This window comes from Microtus oregoni, unplaced genomic scaffold (genome assembly GCF_018167655.1).
Source record: "Microtus oregoni isolate MIOR12 unplaced genomic scaffold, Mior012 000017F_ref0000208, whole genome shotgun sequence".
Lineage (NCBI taxonomy): Eukaryota > Metazoa > Chordata > Mammalia > Rodentia > Cricetidae > Microtus > Microtus oregoni.
Window position 1 is genome coordinate 6,791,142 of NW_024543076.1, and position 24,484 is coordinate 6,815,625.

The 24,484-nt window shown below is 44.5% G+C and overlaps 1 protein-coding gene across 2 annotated transcripts in view; it reads right to left on the bottom strand.

Annotated features, from left to right (window-relative positions):
• Positions 1 to 14,842, bottom strand: part of Nfx1 (nuclear transcription factor, X-box binding 1) — a 61,347-nt gene extending 46,505 nt beyond the window's left edge. For both annotated transcript variants that reach the window (XM_041667524.1, XM_041667525.1), the window contains exons 1-4: positions 14,737 to 14,842; positions 8,512 to 9,495; positions 2,046 to 2,204; positions 456 to 533 (exon numbers count right to left, since the gene is read on the bottom strand). In XM_041667524.1, the coding sequence (XP_041523458.1) occupies positions 456 to 533; positions 2,046 to 2,204; positions 8,512 to 9,495; positions 14,737 to 14,761 (1,246 nt within the window). In that variant the 5' untranslated portion in view covers positions 14,762 to 14,842. The remainder of the gene's footprint in view (positions 1 to 455; positions 534 to 2,045; positions 2,205 to 8,511; positions 9,496 to 14,736) is intronic.
• Between the last annotated feature and the right edge of the window lie 9,642 nt (positions 14,843 to 24,484).

The following is a 24,484-nucleotide window of genomic DNA, read 5'->3' on the forward strand; positions in this document are numbered from 1 at the left end:
AAAAACTATTTAAATTAAAAAAACAAACAGGCAAAACAAGGAAAAAACTATTCTATAAAGAGAGAAGATTCAAGGTTAATTTGTACTGCCAATTTATAGAAAAATCTCTCCACTATACAAATGATTGATGTCTTAAATTAAACACTATCTTTTGTACATGGCTTAAATCTAAAATTAATAAAGGTAATAAAAGGTATTACAGCTAGCACTGAGGGGGAACACACATCAATATCTGCCTTAACTGATGAGCCTGGCTGGCATAATCAGAAGACCCACCTCCAGAAGAGCCTGCCAGGAGCACCACGGCCCAGGGCTCCACCTGGTGATGGAAGCGTGAGTACAATAGTAGAGCTTCTTACTTTGAGGTCTATCAGGCACTTTTGAAGCGAGCCCTGCAGATCACTGAGGTACAATGTAGGAATAAAAAGTACTCCAGTGTATGTAAATAAACTTACCACAGAAACAAGTATAAGTATTAGGAACATGTGCAGAAACATTCTGACAAGCAGGGCACCTCCAACCACTCTGGCCATCTGTTTAAAAAGAAAGAAAGAAAAGAATCTATCAATACAATGTCTTTCCACAGCACACGCAGAGTTAGGGATATAGCTCAGCAGTAGAGAGTGTGCTTGGTCTATCCAGGTCTCTAGGGCTTGCCCCTCTGCACCCTCCTGAAAAAGCAGTACTGTAATTTTAAACTTCTGGCCAAGTATAGTGACATATCCTCTTAATCCCAGCACTTGGAAGGCAAGAGGCAGGATCTCTCTGAGTTCAAGGTCTAGGGAGACCCTGTTTCACAAAGAAAAAAGTAAATCTATAGGAATTCACATCATTGAAGCAGTTAGAATTAAAATGCTGAATATTATCAGACATTTAAGAAACAGATCTAGGCTCTTAAGTAACTCTCACCCTGAAGTGCTCCCTCTAACTTTTAATTTATTAATTTCGTCCTATTGCTTTACTCCTGAATAAAGTTCTCAAGAAAAAAAAAGGCAAATAAATCACATTGTTGAATGCTTCATTAAATACTATATTCAGGCTACAATGACCTACTAACACAGTGAATCAAGTAGGTATCCATGTTGCTCATCATCTCTAATTTCAATATTAACTTGAAGAGAAAAACTATTGGGTAATCAGGAAAATCCTTATGTCCTGAATTAAAAAGCCACAACACAGGGAGCATATTATCAGCAAGATCTGCATTATCTATAATACTACAGAAATTTGTGATATGCAGAAATAACCTAATATCTGAAGGATAAATTAAACAATTTATATAAATGTCTAAGCAAACTACACACACACACACGGGTTTTTTTGGGGAGCAGGGTCTTACTGTGTAGCTCTGGCTAGCCTGAAACATACTATGTGGAGCAGGCTGGCTTCAAACTCACAGAAATACTTCCGCCTTTGCCTTCCAACTTCTTCTGGGGTTAAAGTGTAAGCCACTACAGCTGGTAATGAATGCCTTCTCAAATCGTTTTGGTATTACATTTTCTTTTGTGTGTGCTCTAGAGAGCCATGACACACGTTGGGGATCAGAGGACAACTTTCAGGAGTTGGCTCTCTCCTATGAAATATATATTTGATACAAAGTACCCTTCCACTTTATGCCATTTCATTAGTCCAAAAAACACTTTTTATAGTTGCATTTCAATGAAACCTACCATTTCCAATTAAAAAATTATTGATTTCACGGCTAAATATTTTCGTAGTTATGTTTAGCTGGTTTATTTAAGATCTACAACTTAAGTCCCATCATAAAACAAGAGAATAAAGTAACATTCTACCTACAGATAAATGCTTAAGAAGAATTTTTTTTTTCTTCGAGATAGAGTCTCATGTAGCTCTGGCTGTTCTGAAACCTGCTTTGTAGACCAGGCTGGCCTTGAACTCACAAAGACCCACCTGCCTCTGTCTCCCGAGTGCTGGGATTAAAGGAGTGCGCCACCACCTCCTGGCTAGCATTTTAAAGCCAGGTTTATAACCCAAATTTATTAAAGCAGTGCGCAGAAACAACTCGGAAAACACAAATGACTGACCTGCATGTGATGCTGGAGACCGGGCCCACTTCTTGATGCAGTTCAAATGAAAGACATGAAAACAGCTCTGACAGCTCCACACTGGGGCTGTAACTTGAACCAATTCACAGCACACCATACATTCGTATTTTTCTGTAGTTAGCTGCTCAATTAGGGAACCTGTTTAAAAAAAACAAATAAACAAACTGAAACATAGAAAACCATTCCTTATTTTAGTCAACAGAGAAATAAGCCATTTGACAATATATTCTAACAGACTTAAAGGCTGAGAATGGGCAGAAGTTGCTGAGACAGGACTGAGAAAGCAGACATTTAGGTAGGGATTCCTATAATGGAGTAAACATTCTCCCAAGTCCATCTAGATTATTCAGAGCTATAGCTCAGGCCTGTGGTCCTAGGGTTCAGGAGTCTCACTAGAGCACGAGATTTCAAGATCAGCCTGGGCTATATAATAAAACCTTGTTTTAATCATTTTGAGTGAGGTAACCCAGACCCAGAAAGACAATTATTGCATGTACTCATTCATAAGTGGTTTTTAAACATAAAGCAAAGAAAGCCAGCCTACAAATCACAATCCCAGAGAACTTAGACAACAGTGAGGACCCTGAGCAGAGTAAATTGAGAGCATGGGGACCTTGGGAGAGGGTTGAAGGGGAAGGGAGAGGAAAACATAGAGCTCAAAAAAAAAAAAAAATCAATAAAATTTAAAAAAAAAAAAACTTGTTTCAAAACCCCACAAATAATAAAGAATAGTAAGCACTGAATAAACCTAAGAGTAATCATCGGTTTACCTTGCAATTGTCATTTTATTTGCTTATTTATTTAGAGTTTGAGACAGGGTCTTATGTCAGCAATTTGCAGACTATGTCTAGAATCTAATATCTGTTTCTCCCACTCTGGTCTAAGCTGCTTTCTGTTTCCTTTAGACCCCAGCAATAAGAACAGCAAACTGTAAATTAAATTTGGCCCAGAGGCTGTAAGCCAGCAATCCCAGCTACTAGGCAGGCTCGAGCAAGAGGATCACAAGTTTATGACCTTCCTGATACAGAATAATGGCAAACTAGCCTAGGCAACTTAGTGAGACACTGTCTCAAAATAAAAAGGAAAAGAAGGTAGGCATACAACCCAGAAATAAGAGTGCTTGCTTGGCACCAAGAGGCCCTGGGTTCAACCTCCAGTTTTGGTACAGAGGTGGGTGCTCTTAGGTGTACTCTTCTGGTCAGAGCTTACCAGTTAAAACAAAACAAAAATTTTATATGTATGTGTGGGTGCCTGGTGCCCTCAGACGCCAGAAGTGTCAGATCCTCTGGAACTGGAGTTACAGACTGTTGTGAGTTGACATGAGTGTGTTATGTGTGTTAGAACTGAATCTGAGTCCCCTACAAAAGCAGCTAGTCCTCTTTTTAAATGCTAACCATCTCCTTAGCCCTTTTCAATAGTTCTTATTTGGTGACTGTAAAAGCCCAGATCCTCACAGTGGCCTCACCTCCTCCTCCCAGTCCCACTGCTCATCTTCTTTCCTCACTGCTAGGTAGACTCCTGCCTGGGGGCTTTATGCTCCCTCCTGTGCCCAGAAGACTTGCCCTAGATAGCTGTGTGGCTCAGCTCCTCATCCACTCCCGTATTTACTCAAAATGTGACTTCTCATTCACAGTCCTCAGCACACTTAGAAAAGTTACAATTCACCCCCTGAACACAATCTATTCTTCTTGCACACTGAATTTTCCCTCAATATTTAGAGCTACCTGACAATGTCAGGCATCATGGTACAGCCCTGTAATCTCAGCACTCCAGGCTAAGATAGGAGCATAAAGACTCAGAGGCTCACCTAGGCCACAGTCAGACCCTGTCTCATGATAAACCACGTATTATACAAATTGCTTATTATCTAACTATACACACAGAATATACTCTCCTTGGGAACCAAGATTTTTATTAGAGTGGTACCTTGGAAATACTGGGCACCCACAATAAAAAAAAACAATGAATGGCTCCAAAGAGATCTTAGAGAGAGAAATATAAATCTCTCGTTGGCAACAATACCTTCCTCTTAGGTTTTATCAAAGCATGTCTAATGTGTAAAATATGGTAGTAGTGGAATTCTAGAGCTGCTCTGTGCTAGTGAACTATCAGGTCTCAGTGTTAGCTGCAAGTCCTGTCTGACCACGGCTCTTTTTCATTTCCCAGAAGCCCTTTTGCACCAGGGCCTCGCATCATTTCTGAGCCGTGACTGTGTCTGCTGTGATTCTAGTTGAACAGTGTGTCAGTGAAAGGACACAGCACACTGGAATAACCTGGAGAACACAGACCTACCTGACTGGGTGCTAACTGACTGCAAACTTTTCAGATACACCAACAAACCCTCAACTCCCCACCAAGTCTCAGACCCTTACACTAAGGTCCACACTAACATCCACTCACCAAATAACTAATTCAAAAAACAAACAAGTCCCTGTTCTAAGCTTTCCCTCGCACTTCAGGCTTTGCTTGCTCTGTGGCTCAGCTCTGCTCTGCTGCTGACGCGGGGCTGACCTCCACACAGATTGACTCAGGGGCACCCTCCCCCACCCATTCTTTTCTCCATTCTTCTCTATAGACAGCTGTTAAAATTTACAGCTTGCTTTCCTGGGGGCTTTTGTTTTAAACTTCAATAAAAGCCGGGCGATGGTGGCGCATGCCTTTAATCCCAGCACTCGGGAGGCAGAGGCAGGTGGATCTCTGTGAGTTCAAGACCAGCCTGGTCTACAGAGCTAGTTCCAGGACAGGTTCCAAAGCCACAGAGAAACCCTGTTTCGAAAAACCAAAAAAAAAAAAAAAACTTCAATAAAAATTGTCTTTGAGTTTAAAAAACAAAATTAGAAACAAATTATCCTAGCTTGCTTTTTACTGCTGTGATAAAAAACCATTATCATAAGTAACTTGGGGAGGAAAGGATTTATTTTAGCTGAAGCTTAGTCTACTGTGGAGGAAGCTAGGGCAGGCACACACGGCAGGAATGAAGCCATGGAGTACCACAGCTCACTAGCTTGTCTTCACACTCACCTTTAGTTAGCTCTCTTTTTAAATTTATTTTTATTTCATGTGCATTGGCATTTTTTGCCTTCATGTACATCTGTATAGGGTTATAGGGGTGTTGGATCCCTTGGAACTGGAATTACAGACAGTTGTGAGTTGTCATATGGTTGCTGGGAATTGAACCTGGACCCACTGGAAGAGTAACCAGTGCTCCTAACTGCTGAGCCATCTCTCTAGACCTCAGGTATCTTTCTTATATCTCCCTGGACTACCTGCCCAGGGGTGGCATTGTCCACAATGGGGTGGGCCTCCCACATCAATTATTAATCAAGAAAATGCCTCTATGGACTTGCCTACAGTTCAATCTGATGGAGGCATTTTCTCAATTGAAATTTCCACTTCCAGATAATGCTAGTTTGCTTCAAGCTGACAAAAAACAAACAAACAAAAAAAAAAAAAACACCAAAAAACAACCAACACACAAACAACAAAGACACAAGGTTAACACTTGGCCTGGTGGCACATACCTGTAATCTAGCACTAAGACTGAAGCAGGAGTTCAAGGCCAGGCTAGGTTACACAGAAAGTTTAAAGACAACCCAAGTAACATAAAATACCTGTGTTTTAAAAAACAGAAAACTAGCCAGGTGATGATGCATGCCTTTAATCCCAACACTTGGGAGCTTCAGCCTCCAGTGCTGAGATTAAAGGTGTACACCCCCACCCCCAGCTCTTTTTTTGTTGTTTGTTTTGAGACAGGGTTTTTCTATATAACAGCTCTGGCTGGCCTGGTTCTTCCTCCCAAGTGCTGAGATTAAAGGTGTGTGGCCACTGTCCATCACCACCTGGCAAGACAGGTGGATCTGAGTTCAAGGACAGCTTGCGCTACACAGAGAAACACTGTGGGAGTGAGGTGCGGGGAGCTCAGTGAAAAAACAGGCCCTGGGCAGGTGGTAGCATCATTGATTAGGTCAAAGGCTCACAATAAACCAAAAGGAGATCAATAAAGGTAAAAGTTCATGAGGAAGAGCTTACATACTGAAGTTATCCCCACCCCCAATACACAGAGAGTCTTGCTAAGTAGGAGTCTGTTCTCAAACTCAGTCTTCTCCAGTGCTAGTATTAAAGGCATGCTCGCTGCCATACCTAGCTCTTTGCCTTGATGTAATAACACACTCAGTGCAAAATGAGGAATGTCTTCAAATAGTGTAAAAGGTTTATTTGTAAAGAAGGGGGCAGGACGGTAATTGTGAAGAGAGAGAACACATGCTTCAGAACATCCTTACAGGAGAGTATTTAGGTCAACAAGTTCTGTGGACCAGTCAGAACCGACTCTCAACTATGTTCTAAGAGCTGTGTGAGGAACACCACAAGGAAAAAGAAAGGTACGGTATCTAGGCCAAGGACAGTGGCCCATGCCTGGAATCCCAGCACTAGGAGGCTGAGAAAGATTTTTGTTAGTTTAAGGTCAGCCTATCTACAACAAGTTCCAGGCTAGAGCTACACAGGGGACACCTATATCTAAAAACAAAGAAACCAACATACATCTGTGAGGTGGTGATGGTGCATTCCTTTAATTCCAGCATCCAGAGGCCAGGGCTACTACATAGGGAGACTCAAAAAAAAAAAAAAAAGGAAAGACTTTTTTATAAATAGTGACTCCAAACACTATCATGGAGATAAAATTATGGTTTCTTTCATTCTTGGGCGGTGGGGTGGGTTGAGACAGGATTTCTCTTGTGTAGTCCTAGCTGTTCTGAAACTCACTGTAGGCCAGGATAGCTTCAAACTAAGAGATCTGTCTGCCTCTGCCTCTGCCTCCCAAGTGCTGAGATTAAGGGCTCAAATTATGGTTTCGAGTAATAAATTTGGAAACAGAAGTATGTATAGTGATAAAAAAGACAAGCTTGTAAAAGACTGGAAGAGACAATACTATAGGGATAAGAAAAGGCCCCTGGATATGTAACTAAACTAGCTTTCGAAACATCTACATTCACAAGTGGAACTGCAGCACAAACCTTCAATCCTAGTGCTTGGAAGGGCAGAGGGACTCTGGGAGTTTACATGTCCAAGCCAGCCAGGGAAGCAGTGAGCTCCTGTCTAAAGGACTTTACTGTTGAAGAGATGGCTCAGTGGTATGCCAATCTTGCTGAGGACCTGAGTTCAGTTCCCAGCACCCCTGTGGTAGCTCATGACCACCTGTAACTGAAGTTTCAGGGGATCTAATGCCCTTCTTCTGGCCTCGGAGGGCTTCTTGGTACACACAGTGATGCATATAAATACACTCAGGTGCACATACAAAATAAATCTTTAATCCCAGCACTCAGGAGGCAGGCAGATTTCTGTGAGTTCAAGGCCAGCCTAGTTTACAAAACAAGTTCCAGGCTAGCCAGGGTTAGGGGCTGGAGGGCTAGCTCAGTGCTTAAGAGCGCAGGCTGATTCTTCCAGAGGTCTTGGGTTTGATTCCCAGAATTGGTGGCTTACAATCAGCTGTAACTTCAGTTCTAGGGGGTCTGACAACCTCTTCTGGCCTTCATGGGCACCAGGCGCACACACACAGTACACAGATATACGTACACATAAAAAAAATGAAAAGTGAAAAAAAATGAACAAAAAGTAAATCAAATGAACAACAAAAAAGTGTAGCAGTGAGCTAAGGGGGTAGTGACTCTAGACAGAGGGAACTGCATCCAACAGCTTGGATAGACAGAACAGGAAGGAATCTGGAGGAAAATGACAGGGTACGGCACAGAAGACAGAAGTCAGAACCTACAGTGACGGAACCCAAGACAGACGAGTGATGAGTTCAGGATGTGTTTTGGAAAAACTGTTCACTGCTGAAGGAGCAAAGATGAGCTGAAAAAAAGAGTTAAGACAGGAGACAGAACCACTACAGTGGAACCAACAAGATGAGGAGAGCTGCATCAGCTGTAATCAACAGGGGCAACGAAATGTTACCATGTCTTGCTTCTGCTACCGTAACTCAAAAAGAATCTGAAACTCAGAGAGCTTTAGCATCATTAGCTACATTTAAAGCCCTTACATAATAATTTATTGGAGGAAAATCAGTAAACCGAAAGAGTGCTGGGCCTGGTGGTCCAGGTTTGTAATACCAGCTATTCAGGAAGCTGAGGCAGGAAGAGCATTAGTTCAAGCCCTGCCTGGATTATAGAGTAAATTTAAGGACACCCAGGATAATTTAAGACTGTCTCAAGTAATAAAGATTTGGGGTTATAACTCAGTGGTAGAGAGCTTACGACCCTGTCTCAAAGACAAACAAAAAAAAAGAGGTTACCAGTGAGGGCAGCAATGGGTAGTGGCAGGATCCAAGCAGGTGCTGAATTAAGGTAGGTTTCACAACTAGTTTTTTTATTTTATGGTTTCTAAATTATGAGTGTAGTGCTTGAAAATTACCCTCAAGCAGTCTTCCCTCCCCTCCAGGTACACTGACCTGTATGTGTTTCCACATTCTTCAGCACATGGCTCTGTTTGCCTCTGGGGAAAGAAGAGAGCACTTGAGGGTCCTGTCTCCTTCCTGCATTCTTCTCTTGGTCAACCCTTCTGGAAGACTTGTTGACAACGGCCAAATTCCCAGTGTCACAGGCTGACTTTGTTGGTCTTTCTCTGAGATTATCCTTTGGAATGGGGGGCATGTTGTTTTTAGGCCCTGAATTTAAATGTCGCTGACTTTCCTGTTTGGGTGGGTTCCTGCCTGGTCGTGGTCTGGCACCCTCCACCTCCCACGGAGGCCTTTTCTGTGGGTATCTTCTCTGCTCGTTCCGTCTCGACACGCAGCTATCCACTACAGCCTTTCTACAGGACGCATCTGAAAAGTCAGTCTGGGAAGCCCCCACAGGTCTGGTGTTTTCATCCTCAGGCTTCGGGCTCATTCTACTACCCAGCTCGCATTTGGGCTTCCCTCTGGCCTTTGGCCCTCTGCCATAGTTGTATGTAAGCTGTGCTGCCTTTTTGGGCTTTGCTCCCCTAGGATCTGCAATAACCACGTCTTTCTCACTCTCAGAAGGGCTATGCTCCCTAAGGTCTGCTCCACTCTCTGACCTGGTCACACTTTCTAAACTGGACGCATCTGACGTCTGGTCAGTGAGCCCTTGTGATTTCTTGACTCTGCTTTGGTGTTTTTCATTCCTCAACTTCTGCCATGGCTGATTGTGAAGGCCATGGTTCTTGAGTGATTTATTAGACTGGAAAAACACCTGGTGACTCTTGGGTTTGCTTCCAGAGGCATAATTGTGCTGATGAATAGCAGAGATGTCATCGTAAGGATTCTGCCTGGGAAGGTGACAGGGAGGTGAGAAACTGTAATTTCTTCTCCCAATTCTAGAGTCTGGTCTTCTTTGGGTCCCACAATTCAGACCAGAATTTCTTCTCTCCTGAGGAATGAACTCAGCAGCATCTGTACTGAATTTAAAAGTGCCTAGGGAACAAGAAATAGATATCCAGTAAGAAATTAATGCCACTTAGGAACCCCATGCCTCGAAAAGGCACATCTAAAAAATATTTTCTTAAGGATGTTGTATAAAACAGGCTTAATGAGATCAGTCTCTTGTGAAAGTGTCAGGTTCTCAGTCCTTAAAGATGACAATTAGTATCCCATGTCTAGTGGGCACACTGATGTCCACTGATGGCCTAGGCCTTCTTGCACCACGAATACACTTTTATCTAAAAATCTTAGAAAAGCCAAAGCCAGGCATGGTAGTATACACTGGTAATCTCCTTTCAAGAAGGGCCTGAGCTAGCTACATGAGCCTCTACAACCAAAACTAAAACCTTGGAAGAGGGCAGAGCATGTGGGTACATGCCTCTAATCCCAGAACTGAAAAGGCCTAGGCAATAGGATCAAAAGTTTGAGACCAGCCCAGGTTCCACAGTGAGACTTTGTCTCAATAAAAAATGAAGGTCGGGTTTAGGGATGAGATATTGGTCAGGAAGTTCCATGTGGTCTTTCAAAACACTAAAGCAGCATTGCATCATAGCAAGCAAATAGGCTTTGAAATCAGCCTAAAATGGGATTAAACTCTGAATGAGCTTAGGGTTATCACCTGACCACCTTAGCCTCAGTTTCTACATCTATAATGAAGGATAACAATGTTTATTTCAAAGGCTATTATGGCACCTAAAAGATCCCATACAGATAATATTAGCATAGGGAGTGTGCTAGTCTCCATCTCTTCCCCCTTAGAATACAGTTTGAAAGCATTTTACATGTAACTCCTACAATATGTTCTAAAATTTCCAAGCCTTAAAATCTAACCTTACTTTAACTTCAGCCTACTCACTCACCCCACAAGGTGATTCCAAATACAGTCAGCTCAGTTCCTGAAGTCTAAAGAAATCATCTGCCAGGGCAGGGGCACGGTGATGCACACTGTTATTCCCGGCACTCAGGAGGCGGAGGTAGGCAGATGTTTGTAAGCTTGAGGCTAGCCTAGTCTACATAAATGAGTTTCAGGTCAGCCACAGCTACATAGTAAGACCCTGTCTCAAGAAAAAAAAAAAAAGAGAGAGAAACTAGGGGCTGGAGAGATGGCTCAGTGGTTAAGAGCACTGACTGCTCTTCCAGAGGTCCTGAGTTCAATTCCCAGCAACCACATGGTGGCTCACAGCCATCTGTACTGAGACCTGGCGCCCCCTTCTGGCATGCGGGCACACATGGAAGACTGTACACATAAATAAATCAAAAAAAATAAAAAAAAAAGAGAGAAACTATCTACCCAATGACACAAAACTAGTCAGTAACAAAGTCACAGTAGCAATCAACAGTCTGTAAGGCATAAATTTAAGTCCCTGCCTACCATTTATTGTTTGTGTTAAATTATCTATCTTCTGGCATATGAGAAAAGGCTTCAATATGTAGCCCAGGCTGTCTTCAATTCACTATATAGCCCAGGCTGGCTTCAAACTTAAAATCCTCCTGCCTCAATATTCTAAGTGATATAATTACAGGCAATCACTATCATATCCCTGTTTTATCATGTTTTAATGTTACTTAGCCCCAGATTTCTTATATGTAATTGAGAACATAATCCCTCATCAGAGCTGCTAGGGAAACTAAGTTGGTAAAGTAAAGCAATAGCATGCCTACAGCGATTAAAATGATACCTTATTATTGCTTTTAGAGCTACGACTATCTGACACAGACTCCAATGGGTAAACTGCAAGCGTTGTAGACTTAGTAGGTGCCACACACTCACCTAAGCACTTTTCATGTGTTAACTTCTTTATTCTGTTTTAAATGTGTATGTGTAGGGATCTCTGTGAGTCTCAACCATGAGTGTGTGGGTGTCCTGAGGCAGAAGATATCAGATCCCCTGGAGCTGGAGTTACAGGAAGTTCTGTGTGACCTGAGCGACCAGGTGCGTAGGTGCTAAGAACCAAACTTGGTCCTCTGGAGGAGCACCAAGTCCTCTTAACAGCTGAGCCATCTCTCTAGCCCCATTAACTCATTTAATCGTCACATTCCGGATGAGAAAGCACAGTAACTTGCCCGAGGCCACAGACACTCCAAGGCAAGCTCAGAACTCTGACTTAGGACACGTAGCACTCATGACTTGTCCTCATTCGTACATTGCACACTGACAGGGCAAGGCAGCAGATAGCACAGAAACACAGTGAAGAACTGGTGAGATCATACTGGCCACAGAGAAACCTCTCATTCAATCCAGGATCAAAACACTTCCACATAGGTAGTGTTGAGGGTGGAGTGGAAGGGCTCACAAAATGGCAAGAAGATTAGACAGACTCCCAGAGCAGAAGAGGTATTCTTGAAAACATGAGATAAACTTACAAGTGGGAATGGGTAAACTGTACCAAGAAGTGCTATACATTTCTCTCCTGCTTTGAAGCAGCAAGGATGGGGGGAAGGGGCTTGGAAAAAAAGGTCAGTAAAGCTGCCCAATAGCCTGGTAAAGGATGTTTCACATTGAGCAGTAGTAAACAGATCCAGACATGCTGTCTAGCCATACAGAGTCGTGTTTTCACTAGACCTAAGAAAAACCTCAGAACGACCCTTAAAAAGACACAAGTAAGGAAAAAGGGGCACATGAATCAGGAAACTGTACTATGGCACAGGCCAGACACTTGTTCCACTATTTAAGTAGAAGTTTTTCTGTAGTGAGCTGTTTTCTCACCAAAGCATCACTATATTTATTACAAGAGGCATGGGCGACCCAACAAAGCATAGCAACATGCAGTGGTGTGCACAAAGTTGGCATTAGAAAGCCTGTTCGCAGGCTGGGCAGCACTTGGGAGGCAGAACCTGGTGGGATCACTGTGAATTCAAGGCCGTTCTGGTCTACAGAGTCCCAGGACAGCAGGGCGGTTACACAGAAAACCTCTGTTTCGGAGGTGGGTGGGGAAGAAGAAAATCTGATCACACAGGAAAAAAGACTCCCTGTTCTAGATTAGTCTGACATTTAAAGACCTTAGTGCACCAGCTCTCAACTGTGGGTCTCCATCCCTTGGAAGGTCGAACAACTCTTTCAGAGGGGTCACCTAAGACCACCTAAAACACAGATATTTACATTATGATTTATAACAGTAGCAAAATTACAGTTACAAAGTAGTAGCAAAAATAATTTATTGGGAGCAGGGGCGAGAGAGATGGCTCAGTGGCTAAGAGTGCTGGACGCTCCTCTAGAGGATCCAGATTCAATTCCCAGCACCCACATGGCAGCTCGCTCACAACTGTTCCAGGGGATCCGATGCCCTCATACTGACAGATCTGCAGCCAAAACACCAATGTACACAAAATAAAATAAATAATTAAGAAAACAATTTTATAGTTGGGGTCACAACGTGAGGAACTGCATTTAAGGGCTGAAGCATCAGGAAGGTTGAGAAACACTGCCTTAGAAGAGTGTGTGAGCTAGTGATGAGGGACAAAGGCTATAAAACAAGTACAGCTGGGTGTGGTAGGGATGCCTTAAGCCCAGCACCTGGGAGGCAGAGGCAAGTGGATCTACACAGAGAACCTCTGTCTCGAAAAAATAAAATAAAGAAAAAAGAAACAAGGAAGTAGGGATTCCTTGGACAAGGGGACTCAGCAAATGCTCCAGGGAGTGGAAGCACAGTCCCAAAGGTTAAAGCTGTGAGTCACAATGACCTCACCCACCTGTGCTTCAGACACCTACCGGCCTGGAAGGAAGTCAGAGGTGATGGAGACAGAGAAGAAGCCCAAGGGATTCAGGGTAGAAGGTTAGTGGCGGCCTAGAGAGGGAGGAGAGCAATGTATCTGCCTAAAGTTCCCATTCCCAAGAAGGGTTAGCCAAATCTAGGGTGCGCCAGTGCGGTGTCAGGAATGTACATCTCCCCTGTCGCTCGGTACAGACCACGCAGTCTGACTAGCTGTGACTAGCGTCCTATCAATCTGTCAGAAAGCACAACTATAATTCAAGCCAAAGAGGGACACTGCTGGGCTGCTTTTCTATAGAGCGGGTTGTGACAAGCAGGTTTTGTTTGGGTGTTGTTTTATCGTAACGTTACAATATGTTGTTTATAGTAAAAGAAACTACTGCTTCTCCCCCTCAACCCTCATCCCGCCCTTCCAAGATGGGGGGGCTCACTATGTAACCCTGGCTGGCCTGGAACTGAACACGTGGATGGGTTGAACTCAAAGATCCTCCTGCTTCAGCCTCTCAAGTGCTGGGATTAAAGGCATGTACCACTATGCCCTACACCACTGAAACATTTGGTTCACTTAAAAAACTTTTTTTGTACTGTGTGTGTGAGAGGGAGACAGGGTATATGCCACGTGTGTGCTGATAACCTCGGTGGTCAGAAGAGGGCGTCAGATCTTCTAGAGCTGGGGTTACAGGTGGTTGTGCAAACCGAACGCGGTTCTTCTGGAAGAGCTTGTAGTGTTTTCAAACACGGCACCAACTCTCCAGTTTCCTGGTTCATTTTTACGTTTTAGGTAGTGTGCACTAATATCCCAGTGCAAAAGGTTTCTTTTTGATCGCTGTCGACAAAATCTGAAACCCCGGATCTACCAATGCACCGTGAAGAAAATGAAAGAACTTCTATTAACAGTCAAATGAGGCTGTCCCAGCCATAGAGTAGCTCCGGGAAGGCAAGGGAGCCAACAATTAGGGACGGAACGTGTAGGGTCCAGAAATTAGCTTACTGAGTCCAAACTGACAGACGAGGAAACTGAGGCTGGATCACGCACGTCGGGGCAAAGTGGGATTTCAAAGCCCTCGAGGCTGGAGCCGCTGGCGTGCGCGCGGAACGCCGCGGCTCCGGGAGGTTGAGAATACTCCCCGAGAGCTGCGCGCAAACTCGCTGGACTCCAGGGCCCGCTACGGGGACTCGCCGCCACCGCCTCCTCCGCCCGCCCGCCCGCCGGACTCAGGTCGCGCTGCCTCGGCAAGGCCGGAAGAAGCCCCGCGGAGGCGTGGGATGCCCACGTCCCTCATGTCCCCTCGCTGGGCCCCGGGACCCGTCCGTTCTTCTCGGAAACCCAGGGGCCGAGCTTCACCACCCTATGGAAGATGGTGGAGAGGTCCGTCCGCGCGGCGCGCGTGGCTTGGCCCTTGCGAGCCACTGTCCACGCGCAGCACGCGCCCCTCTCGCCACCTAAGGGCCAGAATCTTTCCGATCTCCTAGCTTGAATACATCGCCGCACCCTAGAGGTCCCGCGAGGGGACACGGACAGTACCTGAGACCGGAGGTGCCTCCGCCATCCCGTGCTGTGCCGCAGCACCTCGAGCGAGCCCCGCCACCGAGCGAGGGCTGTCACCTGGTCACGTGTCCCGGATTTCCGGCGCCGAAAAGTCGCGCCTGCGCGCGCGTAGATGGCCACGAGGGTGTGGTGCCGCTCGAGTTTACCGTGGAATGGCGCCTTTGGGACTTCGGACAAATGCAACCGGCCTGGCGGGAACGGGCGGGGGGGGGGGGGGGCACGGGTGGCTGAAGGGGGCCCGAATCTCGGGAGCTGGGCCGCACTTGTGTTGATTTTCGTTTTGAGAGGTGCTGTGTTCTCCGGCTGCAGTGCCTTTTTGTCGTGTCTTGCCTTGCGCCCAGCTTTAAATGGCCTTTGGATACAATCTGCCTGGCTCACGCAGGCGGCGAGGAGGCGGGGAGTGGGGGTGGGGGGGACTACTATAGTAATCAAAAGGGGGTGTGATAGGGGCGGGGTGGATCTTTCATGTCTCAGCCTCCTTTATAGGCGTGCATCAGCAAATACAAATGTTTTAGTTCTACTTTGGGTTTTATTTTTCAAGGCGAGTTGCAGTGATCCAAGCCTTTAATCCCAGCACTCTAGGGGGGCACAGGCAGCGGTTCTCTAAGTTTGAGTCCATCTTGATCTACAAAGTGAGTTCCAGGCTAGCCAGAGTGGCGGAGTAAGACCCTGTCTCAAACATTCTCCACCATGTCTGTGACCACTTTGGTCTCAGGGCTTTGTACTTCCTTCTAACGCCCATAGATTAAGCCCTTTCTACTGGGTTAATTTAGCCTTCCCTGATTAACTTAGCCCAGCAAATCTGGGAATCCTTTAGGAAATATATTTGAGAAAAAAAAAAAATGACTCAGAAAGGTTAAGATGTTGCAGCTCTGAGGGGAAAGGTAGCTATCCTGATAGTGGGGAACAAAGGAATACCATAAAGTCAACCGCACAACAAACCTCACAATAGAGATTTATTGGGAAAGATACAGGAGGAAAAGTGGCTGCCTCTGCTCCAGTGGGAAGCAGGCTTTATATAGGGTTTCTTGGTGGGCAGGGTTCCAGGATGACCTGGGATTGAGGGATTTTTGTTAGTAACTCTAATCCTGGCCGATTTTGTAGCACTATGGGGCCAGCGAGTCTATGAGGCCCTGGAAGGTGAGGATGGTCTGAGCCACCCATTGGAGATGCTGGGTGAACCGATAGGAAAACCAATGGTACATAGCTAGGGAAACAGTCCTGCCACTCCAGTAGCAACACTAGTGGTCGTACCCAGGACTGCTAGAGGCTATGACCTGAACTGCCCCCTTTGTCATAGCGTGCCACTGTAAACCTTGTGATGGGAATTGGCAAGGGTTCTTCACCAGGTACCACCCCTAGTTTTGGAAAAAGGAACACCAGGGCACAATTCCTGGACCACCAAGCAGGCAGGCAGTGGTAAACTTGAGTGCTGAAGAAAATTGAAGCATTGTGAATGTTTGGGCATAGGGGACTGGACTGGGTGGTGGTACTAAGGATCAAGGTACTATCACAATCTGCAGAATCCAGGGTACCCACAAAGTGTGTCCCTGGAGAGTTAAAGCAGACTGAGATACTGAAGAGAGATAAGGGGTGGTAGTGTTATTTAGCTTATAGCAATTAAGGAGAGGCTGTGAGCTCCTTGAGGTGCTAATGGCTAGGCAGTATCCCAAACTTCTCTAACAGTCAAAACAGCCAATCCTAGCTCCTTGAGTCCAGGCTTCTCTAATGGCCCTTTCCAGATCCTGCCCTACGGGGGGGGGGGGGGGGGGGGGGCTCAAAATCTGGCCACAAAATCCCACCAATCCTTGAGCTTGCCCCAAGATCAGGTCACCCTGGACAGCTCCACCCACCAAGAAACTATATAAAGCTTGCCTCTTAGTTCTTTGCTGCTTCTCACCCAAGCAAAAGCAGTCACCCTTCCTCCCTGTGTCTTTCCCAATAAATTTCTCTTGTGAGGTTTATTGTTCAGCATGACTTTGTGATAGTCCTTGGCTCCTGACTGCCAGGATACCTTTCCCCTCGGAGCTGTTAGACTTAAGAGTGGTGAGGTGAGAGAGTCTAACAGGCCATAGATGGTGGTTAGTCAGGCTGATATGTGGAGGTTACGGTCTGAAACAAGACGGTGTAATGGGGAGGTGGGGTCAATATCGTCTAATAGGGGTGATACTAGGGATGCAGGACCTTTGGGAAGCTTTGGACCAGTTCTTTAACAGCGCTTGTACCTAGGGGTTGAGAGAGCAGGGTATGTACCCTCTGTATTGTGATCGTGCCTCATGGGCAGCTGTGATAAATGTTGAAGTTTACCAGGGATCTACATCTCCCATCTGGGGCCACAGGTCCTTGATTAGGATATAAAAGATGCCCCATTCTGCACAAACATGCTTCCCTGAATATGCATCATCACTCCTACAGGACCACTAAGGTTAGCCTCCATTAACCTCTGGCCAACATCAACAGTAATTTCTTGTTTGAGCATAGAGAAAGCAAGCATAGGGGACAGGTGTTTTAGAAGTCTGTTTAGGTGCCATAGGGACAAGTGTCTCCTTTTGGCAACCTGCTGGTGAGCAGGCTCCAGCCCCTACCACTGGAGTGGTCTGGTTGAACCACTGAGAATAGTTTTCCTGAACCTTTGAAATCTTAATATAACAATAGCACGGGGGTGGGATGAGGTGGGGGAGTCTGAAACATTTTTTATTCTCTTATGTCACTTTCTCATTCCTTCAGAACTGTCATTTACATGCCTTAAAATACTTTCTGGGACCCTCAGAACGTTAGCTTTCACATCCTCTATCTAACCGTTTACTAGAGACACACATGGTTGTCACTGAGCGCAGTCATTGCAAAGCAAGTTCCTTTAGATCCTTTGTTTCGCTCTTCTTCCTCTGTCACAGTCAGGTGGTCCACCTTAAACAAACGTGTTTGGGTGTAGAGGAGGAGGAGCCATCACCAAACTCCAGAGCCAGCTTTCCCATAAAGTGCAACGACTTTAATATTATCCACACTCAAAAGACATTCGAGTCCCCGTTAAACTGAACTCAGTAACTAGAAAACTCAGAGATAAATCCTGAGCCCATGGCAAGCAGGACTAGCAGTGGTGGCTGGCAGCTCGTAGAGGCAGAGAAAGCAAAAACAAAACCAATAAACACAGAATATAGAAAGCTTACACACCCGAAGACCAGTCAGAAACAAAAGATGTCACCAGTATTCATACATTCAGCTGAGCCTGACTCATTTCCATCCTGGCTCCCATGTTTGCCACAAGACTTATGGACACAACAGAAAACACACACTCATCTCTGCATATAGACAGACAGCAAAACTTTCCAAAGGACCAGATAGGCTGGTGACATCTGCTTTTGCCCTGGATGGGAGCAAAAGGATTTTGTAGTTGCCTGATGAGAGGAGGATTGGATTTGGCTATAGAAGGATTTTGGGTGTCCCATAATCAGGGATGCACTGGGAGGCTGGCAAGGGAAAAGGGATTTCTGACTGTGTGATTTGGAGGAGGAGGAGAAGGAGGGGAAGAGGTGAAAGCCTGGTCAAGTGAGATTGGGGGAGAGACAGAAATAGAGGCTCCCAATTTGGCTAAGAGGTCCCTTCTCAGCAAGGGGATAGGATGAATTGGCACCACAGAAAGGAGTGGCCAAGGTGGATATCCTTAAAGATGTAACTAAGTGATGGGGTTTGGTGAGGTTGTCAAGGCTGTCCCCTATCCCAACAACAGAGGAACAAGGAGAGGTGGGTCCCTAAAACTCTGTCAAGATTGAGTAGGTGGCCCTGATGTCCAAAAGGAAGATGATGGGTCACCCTGATTCTGTGATGACTACCCACCTACCTGATATCCCCACCATTGTACTTGACCAAAGCATTGACTTATGACTTCTTCCATTCTGTAACTATAAAAGTTCCAGGGGGCTAGAGAGATGGCTCAGTGGTTAAGAGCATTGCCTGCTCTACCAAAGGTCCTGAGTTCAATTCCCAGCAACCACATGGTGGCTCACAACCATCTGTAATGAGGTCTGGTGCCCTCTTCTGGCCTGCAGACATACACACAGAAAGAATATTGTATACATAATAAATAAATAAATATTAAAAAAAAGTTCCAATAACCTTTTTCTTCTACAGTAGAATGTCAGGACAACCCTAATCATTGTTCTCACTCATGGTCACTCATAATTGGTCCTGAATATAGAATATCATTTACACAGGGCTGGAGAGATGGCTCAGCGATTAAGAACACTGCCTGCTCTTCAAAGATCTTGAATTCAACTCCCAGCAACCACATCGTGGTTTATGACCATCTGTAATGAGATCTGGTACCCTTTTCTGGCCTACAGACATGCATGCAGGCAGATAAATAAATAAATAAATCTTAAAGAATATCATTTATACATATAAGCAAGAGTTGTGTTTTGATTCAACAGACTACAGACTAGAAGAAATTCTTTCCTGATGTGGGAGTGTCATATATCAATCTGTTGATTTCATTGGTTAAGTAATAAAGAAACTGCTTGCCCTCATAGGTTAAAACATAGGTGGGAGGAGTAAACAGAACAGAATGCTGGGAGGAAGAGGAAGTGAGCTCAGACTCGACAGCTCTGCTCGCTGGAGCAGAGACACCATGCCCCGCTCTCAGGCAGACACACGCGATGAAGCTCGGAAGCTCCGACCCAGGATGGATGTAGGCTAAAATCTTCCCGGTAAGACCGGTGCTCACAGATTATTAGAGATGGGTTGATCGGGATATCAGAATTAGCCAGTAAGGGCTAGAGCTAAAGGGCCAAGCAGTGTTTAAATGAAACAATTTGTGTGTTGTTATTTCGGGCATAAGCTAGCCATGTGGGCGGCCGGGTGCCAGGGACGCAGCCCCGCGGCTCCTATTACTACACTCCCCTACTTCCCTATTCATCCAAGGCTTTCCTGAAATGACTGACAGGGGAGCATTCACCTCCATCCACAATATAGACCTGATAGCTTTAAAAAAAGAATCAGTAATGCCAAGAGTGATGCATCAAAATTAGTTCAGGCAGTACTGCATCAATATCTGTCCAGTTCTTTGATACAGTCTCCATAGATGGAAAATCATAGCCCAGGTTGTGTATGCCCTTTTCTGTCATTCAGTATTCTTATCTTGGAGAAAATGCTCAAGGCTCAACATACACAATTTTTGAAGAACAGATCACTTTCAGAGATAAGGCAGTTTGGAAAGCAAATACAAGGTAAAATCCAATTTTGTAGAACCCAGTTTTCTCTGAACTATATGACAACATTGCTTACTATATGTGATAAATGAAGAATCTGCATTTGTTAAATAATTCAAGCTTCTCCAGGAACACGAAGTAGATCCATCCTGGAACTTTCTATGTAGACCAGACTGGTCTTGAACTCACAGATCTGTCTCTACCCACTAGGTGCTGGGATTAAAGGTGTGTGCCACTGTGCCCAGTAGGTTTATCATCTTATTTTGGTTTTCTCTAAACTATTGAGCTTAAAGATTTTAAAAAACTGGTATCATTATAAAGTCAAGTTAGGCCTTCAATCTCATGGTCTTTCTAGTGTGAGTCTCTCTACTGCTGTGAATATTGGTGTACAATACCACATCTAGGTTGAATTGGAACACTTCCTTTATAAAAATGTTCTAAAATTACATTTATTGGGGGATGGATGCATATATATATATACATATATGTGTGTGTGTACATATGTGTCATGACATGTGTGTGGAGGTCAGAGGACAACTTGTGGGAACTGGTTCTTTCCTTTTCCCATATGGATCTGGGTGAATCTAACTCAGGTCATCAGCCTTGGCAGCAAGAAGATTCACCTTCTTGCTGAATCTTCTTGCTAACCCCCAACCTTAAATATTTCTTGATGACCTCATGGACTTCCTCTTTTAAACTAATTCATAAATTATTCATGTTTTAGTCATAGCTTATTCATATCTGTTGCCTATTTTTTCTGTTGGTATTGCCATGTTTTTCTTGTTAAAGGGTTTTCTTTTAAAAAAATGTTTTGTGTTTGTGTTCAGGTGTGCTCGTCTGAGTGTATGTATGTCTGCATACCACGTTCTGTCTAGGTGTTCTTGGAGGCCCGAAGAGGGCATTGGATTCCCTAGAGCTTGAGTTACAGGCAGTTGTGATGACAGGGAGCTGTTAGTGATTTTAAGTCATATGTACTTTTTTTTTTTTCAGAAAGATTAGTTGTACAAGACAAATGAATTCAAGGAAGTAAATTGTGCATGTAGAGGAAGCGGGTCATTCATTCCGAAAGATTATATGAGATATATCTAGGCCAGTGGAAATTGAGAAGGGAACTGGGCTTGAGGAACATTAGGCCAGGCAGTGGTGGCAGGGGATCACTGAGTTCAAGGCCAACCTGGTCTACAGAGTGAGTTCCAGGAGAGCCAGGACTACACAGAGGAAACCTGTCTCAAAAAACTAAGAGAGAGAGAGATTTAGGAGTTAAAAGAAAGGCCTGGGGTCAGTGAAGTAACTTAGTGGATAAAGGTATTTCCCTAGGACCTACAGTGTGGGGAGGAAACTGACTCCTGCAAGTTGTCCTCTGACCTCCACATGCACAGCGTGACACATGTGCCCCCATAATAAACAAGGTGATTTTTTTTTTTTAAAGCAAAGCTTAATGTTTTATTGGCTATGTAGGAGGAAGTAAGACATAGGCAATTCTAGAACATTCTGTTTGGATGTTAGGATAATGATTTCACTGGTTGGAGGGGGAAAGAGCAGAGATTTGGATCTAGAGAAGGGCTGTCTTGACATGTGACTGTGAGGTGCTGGCGTGAGTCTGGGACAGCCGAAACACTGTCTGGCAAAGAGCTGGTTATTTGCAGCCTACAGAAACTACCAGAGACCCACAGCTGATTACAATGTAAAGAGGAAGTGACCGTGGGGTACTCAGTACCTAAGTGGGCCCATCTATCTGGTAGAGGGAGCATAAAGATTTAAGAGTCAGAGGACCAGGATGGATGCTTGCTGTTAGTGTCTTGTAGTTGTTGCACTTCTATGGTTGCCTAAACAAGACCTGCGTAATGACAATGCCAGCGGACATACCAACGGGAATGCAGGGAATTCCTACAGTCAATGCTGTTGAGGAAGGGAGAATCAGTCCTCTCCAAGGATGAGCCCTGAAGGTCATCCAATCTCAAGTGGATGCCTTAGGTTACACATATTTCTGTAGTAATACTTATAGAAGAGCTCATGGTTTTAAGAGAGTGGGGGATGTGGGAGGAGCTCAAGCAAGGAGATGGGGGGTGGGAATGATATAAATGGGTGTATTCATATAGAAAATTCTCAGAAAAGTTTAAAAACAAACAAATAGCATTCTGAAACTCAGGAGGAAGACCAGCGCTAGAAGCATAGACTTGAAGGTCAGTAGTGAAGGCCACAAAAAGAGCTGAGGTTTCACTAAAGTACAGAAGAGCAAAGAAAGTATGGTGGATAAAAGCCAGAATCCTGAGGAACACTAACACTCCAGGGGTAGAGAGGAAGGTTCCGGGGAGCTGTAGAGGGAACAGTGGGAGAACAGCAGAAATGAGTATGACACAGCCAGCAGGGAAGAGTGAGGGAGAGTGACTGCTTCTTGGTGGCTTAACATGGTTTACGTGGACAGCCAACTGTCACCCACCAAAATTAAAAATTACAAGACTTGGAGGTGGGTGCAGTGTGGCTGTCATGGGCTGGTGAGAAGAAAGCTATTTAGGGGAGAGTCAGAGAGTTACAGACCAGCTTGGATAAAAAACAACTTTCTGTTCACTCAAGAAACTCATCTTTCTTTCTCTCTCTCTCTCTTTCTTTTCCTTTCTTCCTTCTTTCATTCCTTCCTTTCTCTGTTTTTTGTTTTTTTTTTGAGACAGGGTTTCTCTGTGTTGCTTTGGAGTCCGTCCTGGAACTAGCTCTTGTAGACCAGACTAGCCTTAAACTCACAGAGATCCGCCTCCCTCTGCCTCCCAGAGTTCTGGGATTAAAGGCGTGCGCCACTACCGCCCGGCTGAAACTCACCTTCTAAAAGAAATAAAATAGCATCACAAAGGTTAATATTACTTCAGAAACAAGAATAAATGGAGATCAATACACAGTGTTCCACCTCCGAGCAGCAGAGCTGCTTTTAAGAGTCTTTGTCTTCTGCAGACACAGACGCAGCGGAGAAGTCCTTACCAGTTTTACCCCACAGCCACAGCCTAGGCGGCTTTCTTGTGAGACTCCAACTGGAACTAATAGAACATGTTCCCAAAAGGGAACAGTTTCTTCTAGAAAGAGCATCCTATCTGATTGGAGGTGAAAAATCGAACGAAGCAGAAAACACCATTAAAGACGAGGCCAAGGAAGAACTCCTTTATATGCTAGTTCAAAAACCTATTTGAGAAAAGCTTTGGGGGCACGGGTGTGCTTTGTACGTCATTGCTTCCTCAGTGGCAATGTCTCTGGGAATCCACCAAGAAGCCTCAGATTAGATTACTGCGAGGTCATGAATCTGCTTTTTACTAAACAACAAAAGTGTTAACACTAAGGTTAAGACGGAATGTTTATTAAAGATGTTATTAAATAAAACATTTAAACTAGCAATACATACATACATATGAATACCCCTCCAGCTCAATGTTGACATTTAATTTGCCATTTCAAGAGTATTAAAAGGTAGGACCTTTCAAGAGGTGGTCGGATCACAGGGGCTCAGCTCTCAATAGGTTAAGGGGGTTGGAGAGATGGCTCAGCAGTTAAGAGCACTGGCTGCTCTTCCAGAGGTCCTTACTAACGGTGGCTCACAACCATGCGATCTGAATTCCTCTCTGGTGTGTTTAAAGACAAGACAGGTCACTCATATACATAAAATAAATATTAAAAAAAGAATAGATTAAGGCCATTTGTAGATGGAAGTTTCTGTCCTGCCTGATCCTGCAGCTGTTCAGTCCCAAAGAAACACACAGAGGCTTATGTAATTATAAACTGCTCATTACTAACTAGCTCTTACACCTTAAATCAACCCATAATTCTTGTCTATGTTTAGCCACGTGGCTTGTGACCTTTCCTCAGTAAGGCATTCTCATCTTGCTCCTGCATCTGGCTGGTGGCTGCATCTCTGCCTTTCCTCTTCCCAGAATTCTCTTAGTCTGGTCACCCTGCCTGTACTTACTGCCTGGCTACTGGCCAATGAACATTTTATTAAACCAATGAATGACAAATCTTTACAGTGTACAAGAGCATCATCCCACAGCAGTCGTTATGGTAGGAGTGGGTGAACTATGACTAACGGGGGTGGAGGTTTTGTTTTCAGTCTCTCTTATAATTTCTCCATGTGATGCTTTCTTCCATGTTATGATGTAGCCAAAAAGCCCTACACAGAGAAACCCTGTATCCAAAAGACAAACAAACAAAAACAAACAAAAGAACAACAAAAAAACCAGTCCACGACAAAATGGCAAGAAGTAATGGTGAATATCCAACTTGGTAACATAGCAAAATCACATTAAAAAAGGGAAAATGAAAGGAAGCATGTCTGCTGAGATAATCCCCGACAATGCTATCATTTGGTTATACTAGGTTCTGATAATGTCAGGGTATTGTCTAGTTTCATGTTACGATGATAAAACATCCTGACACAAGAACAAGACAACTTAGGGGAAAAAAAGGGTTATTTGAGTTCAATTCCAGGTCACAGTCCACCTTTGTGGGGAAGGCATGGGAGGAATTTCCAGCAGTAGCCATAC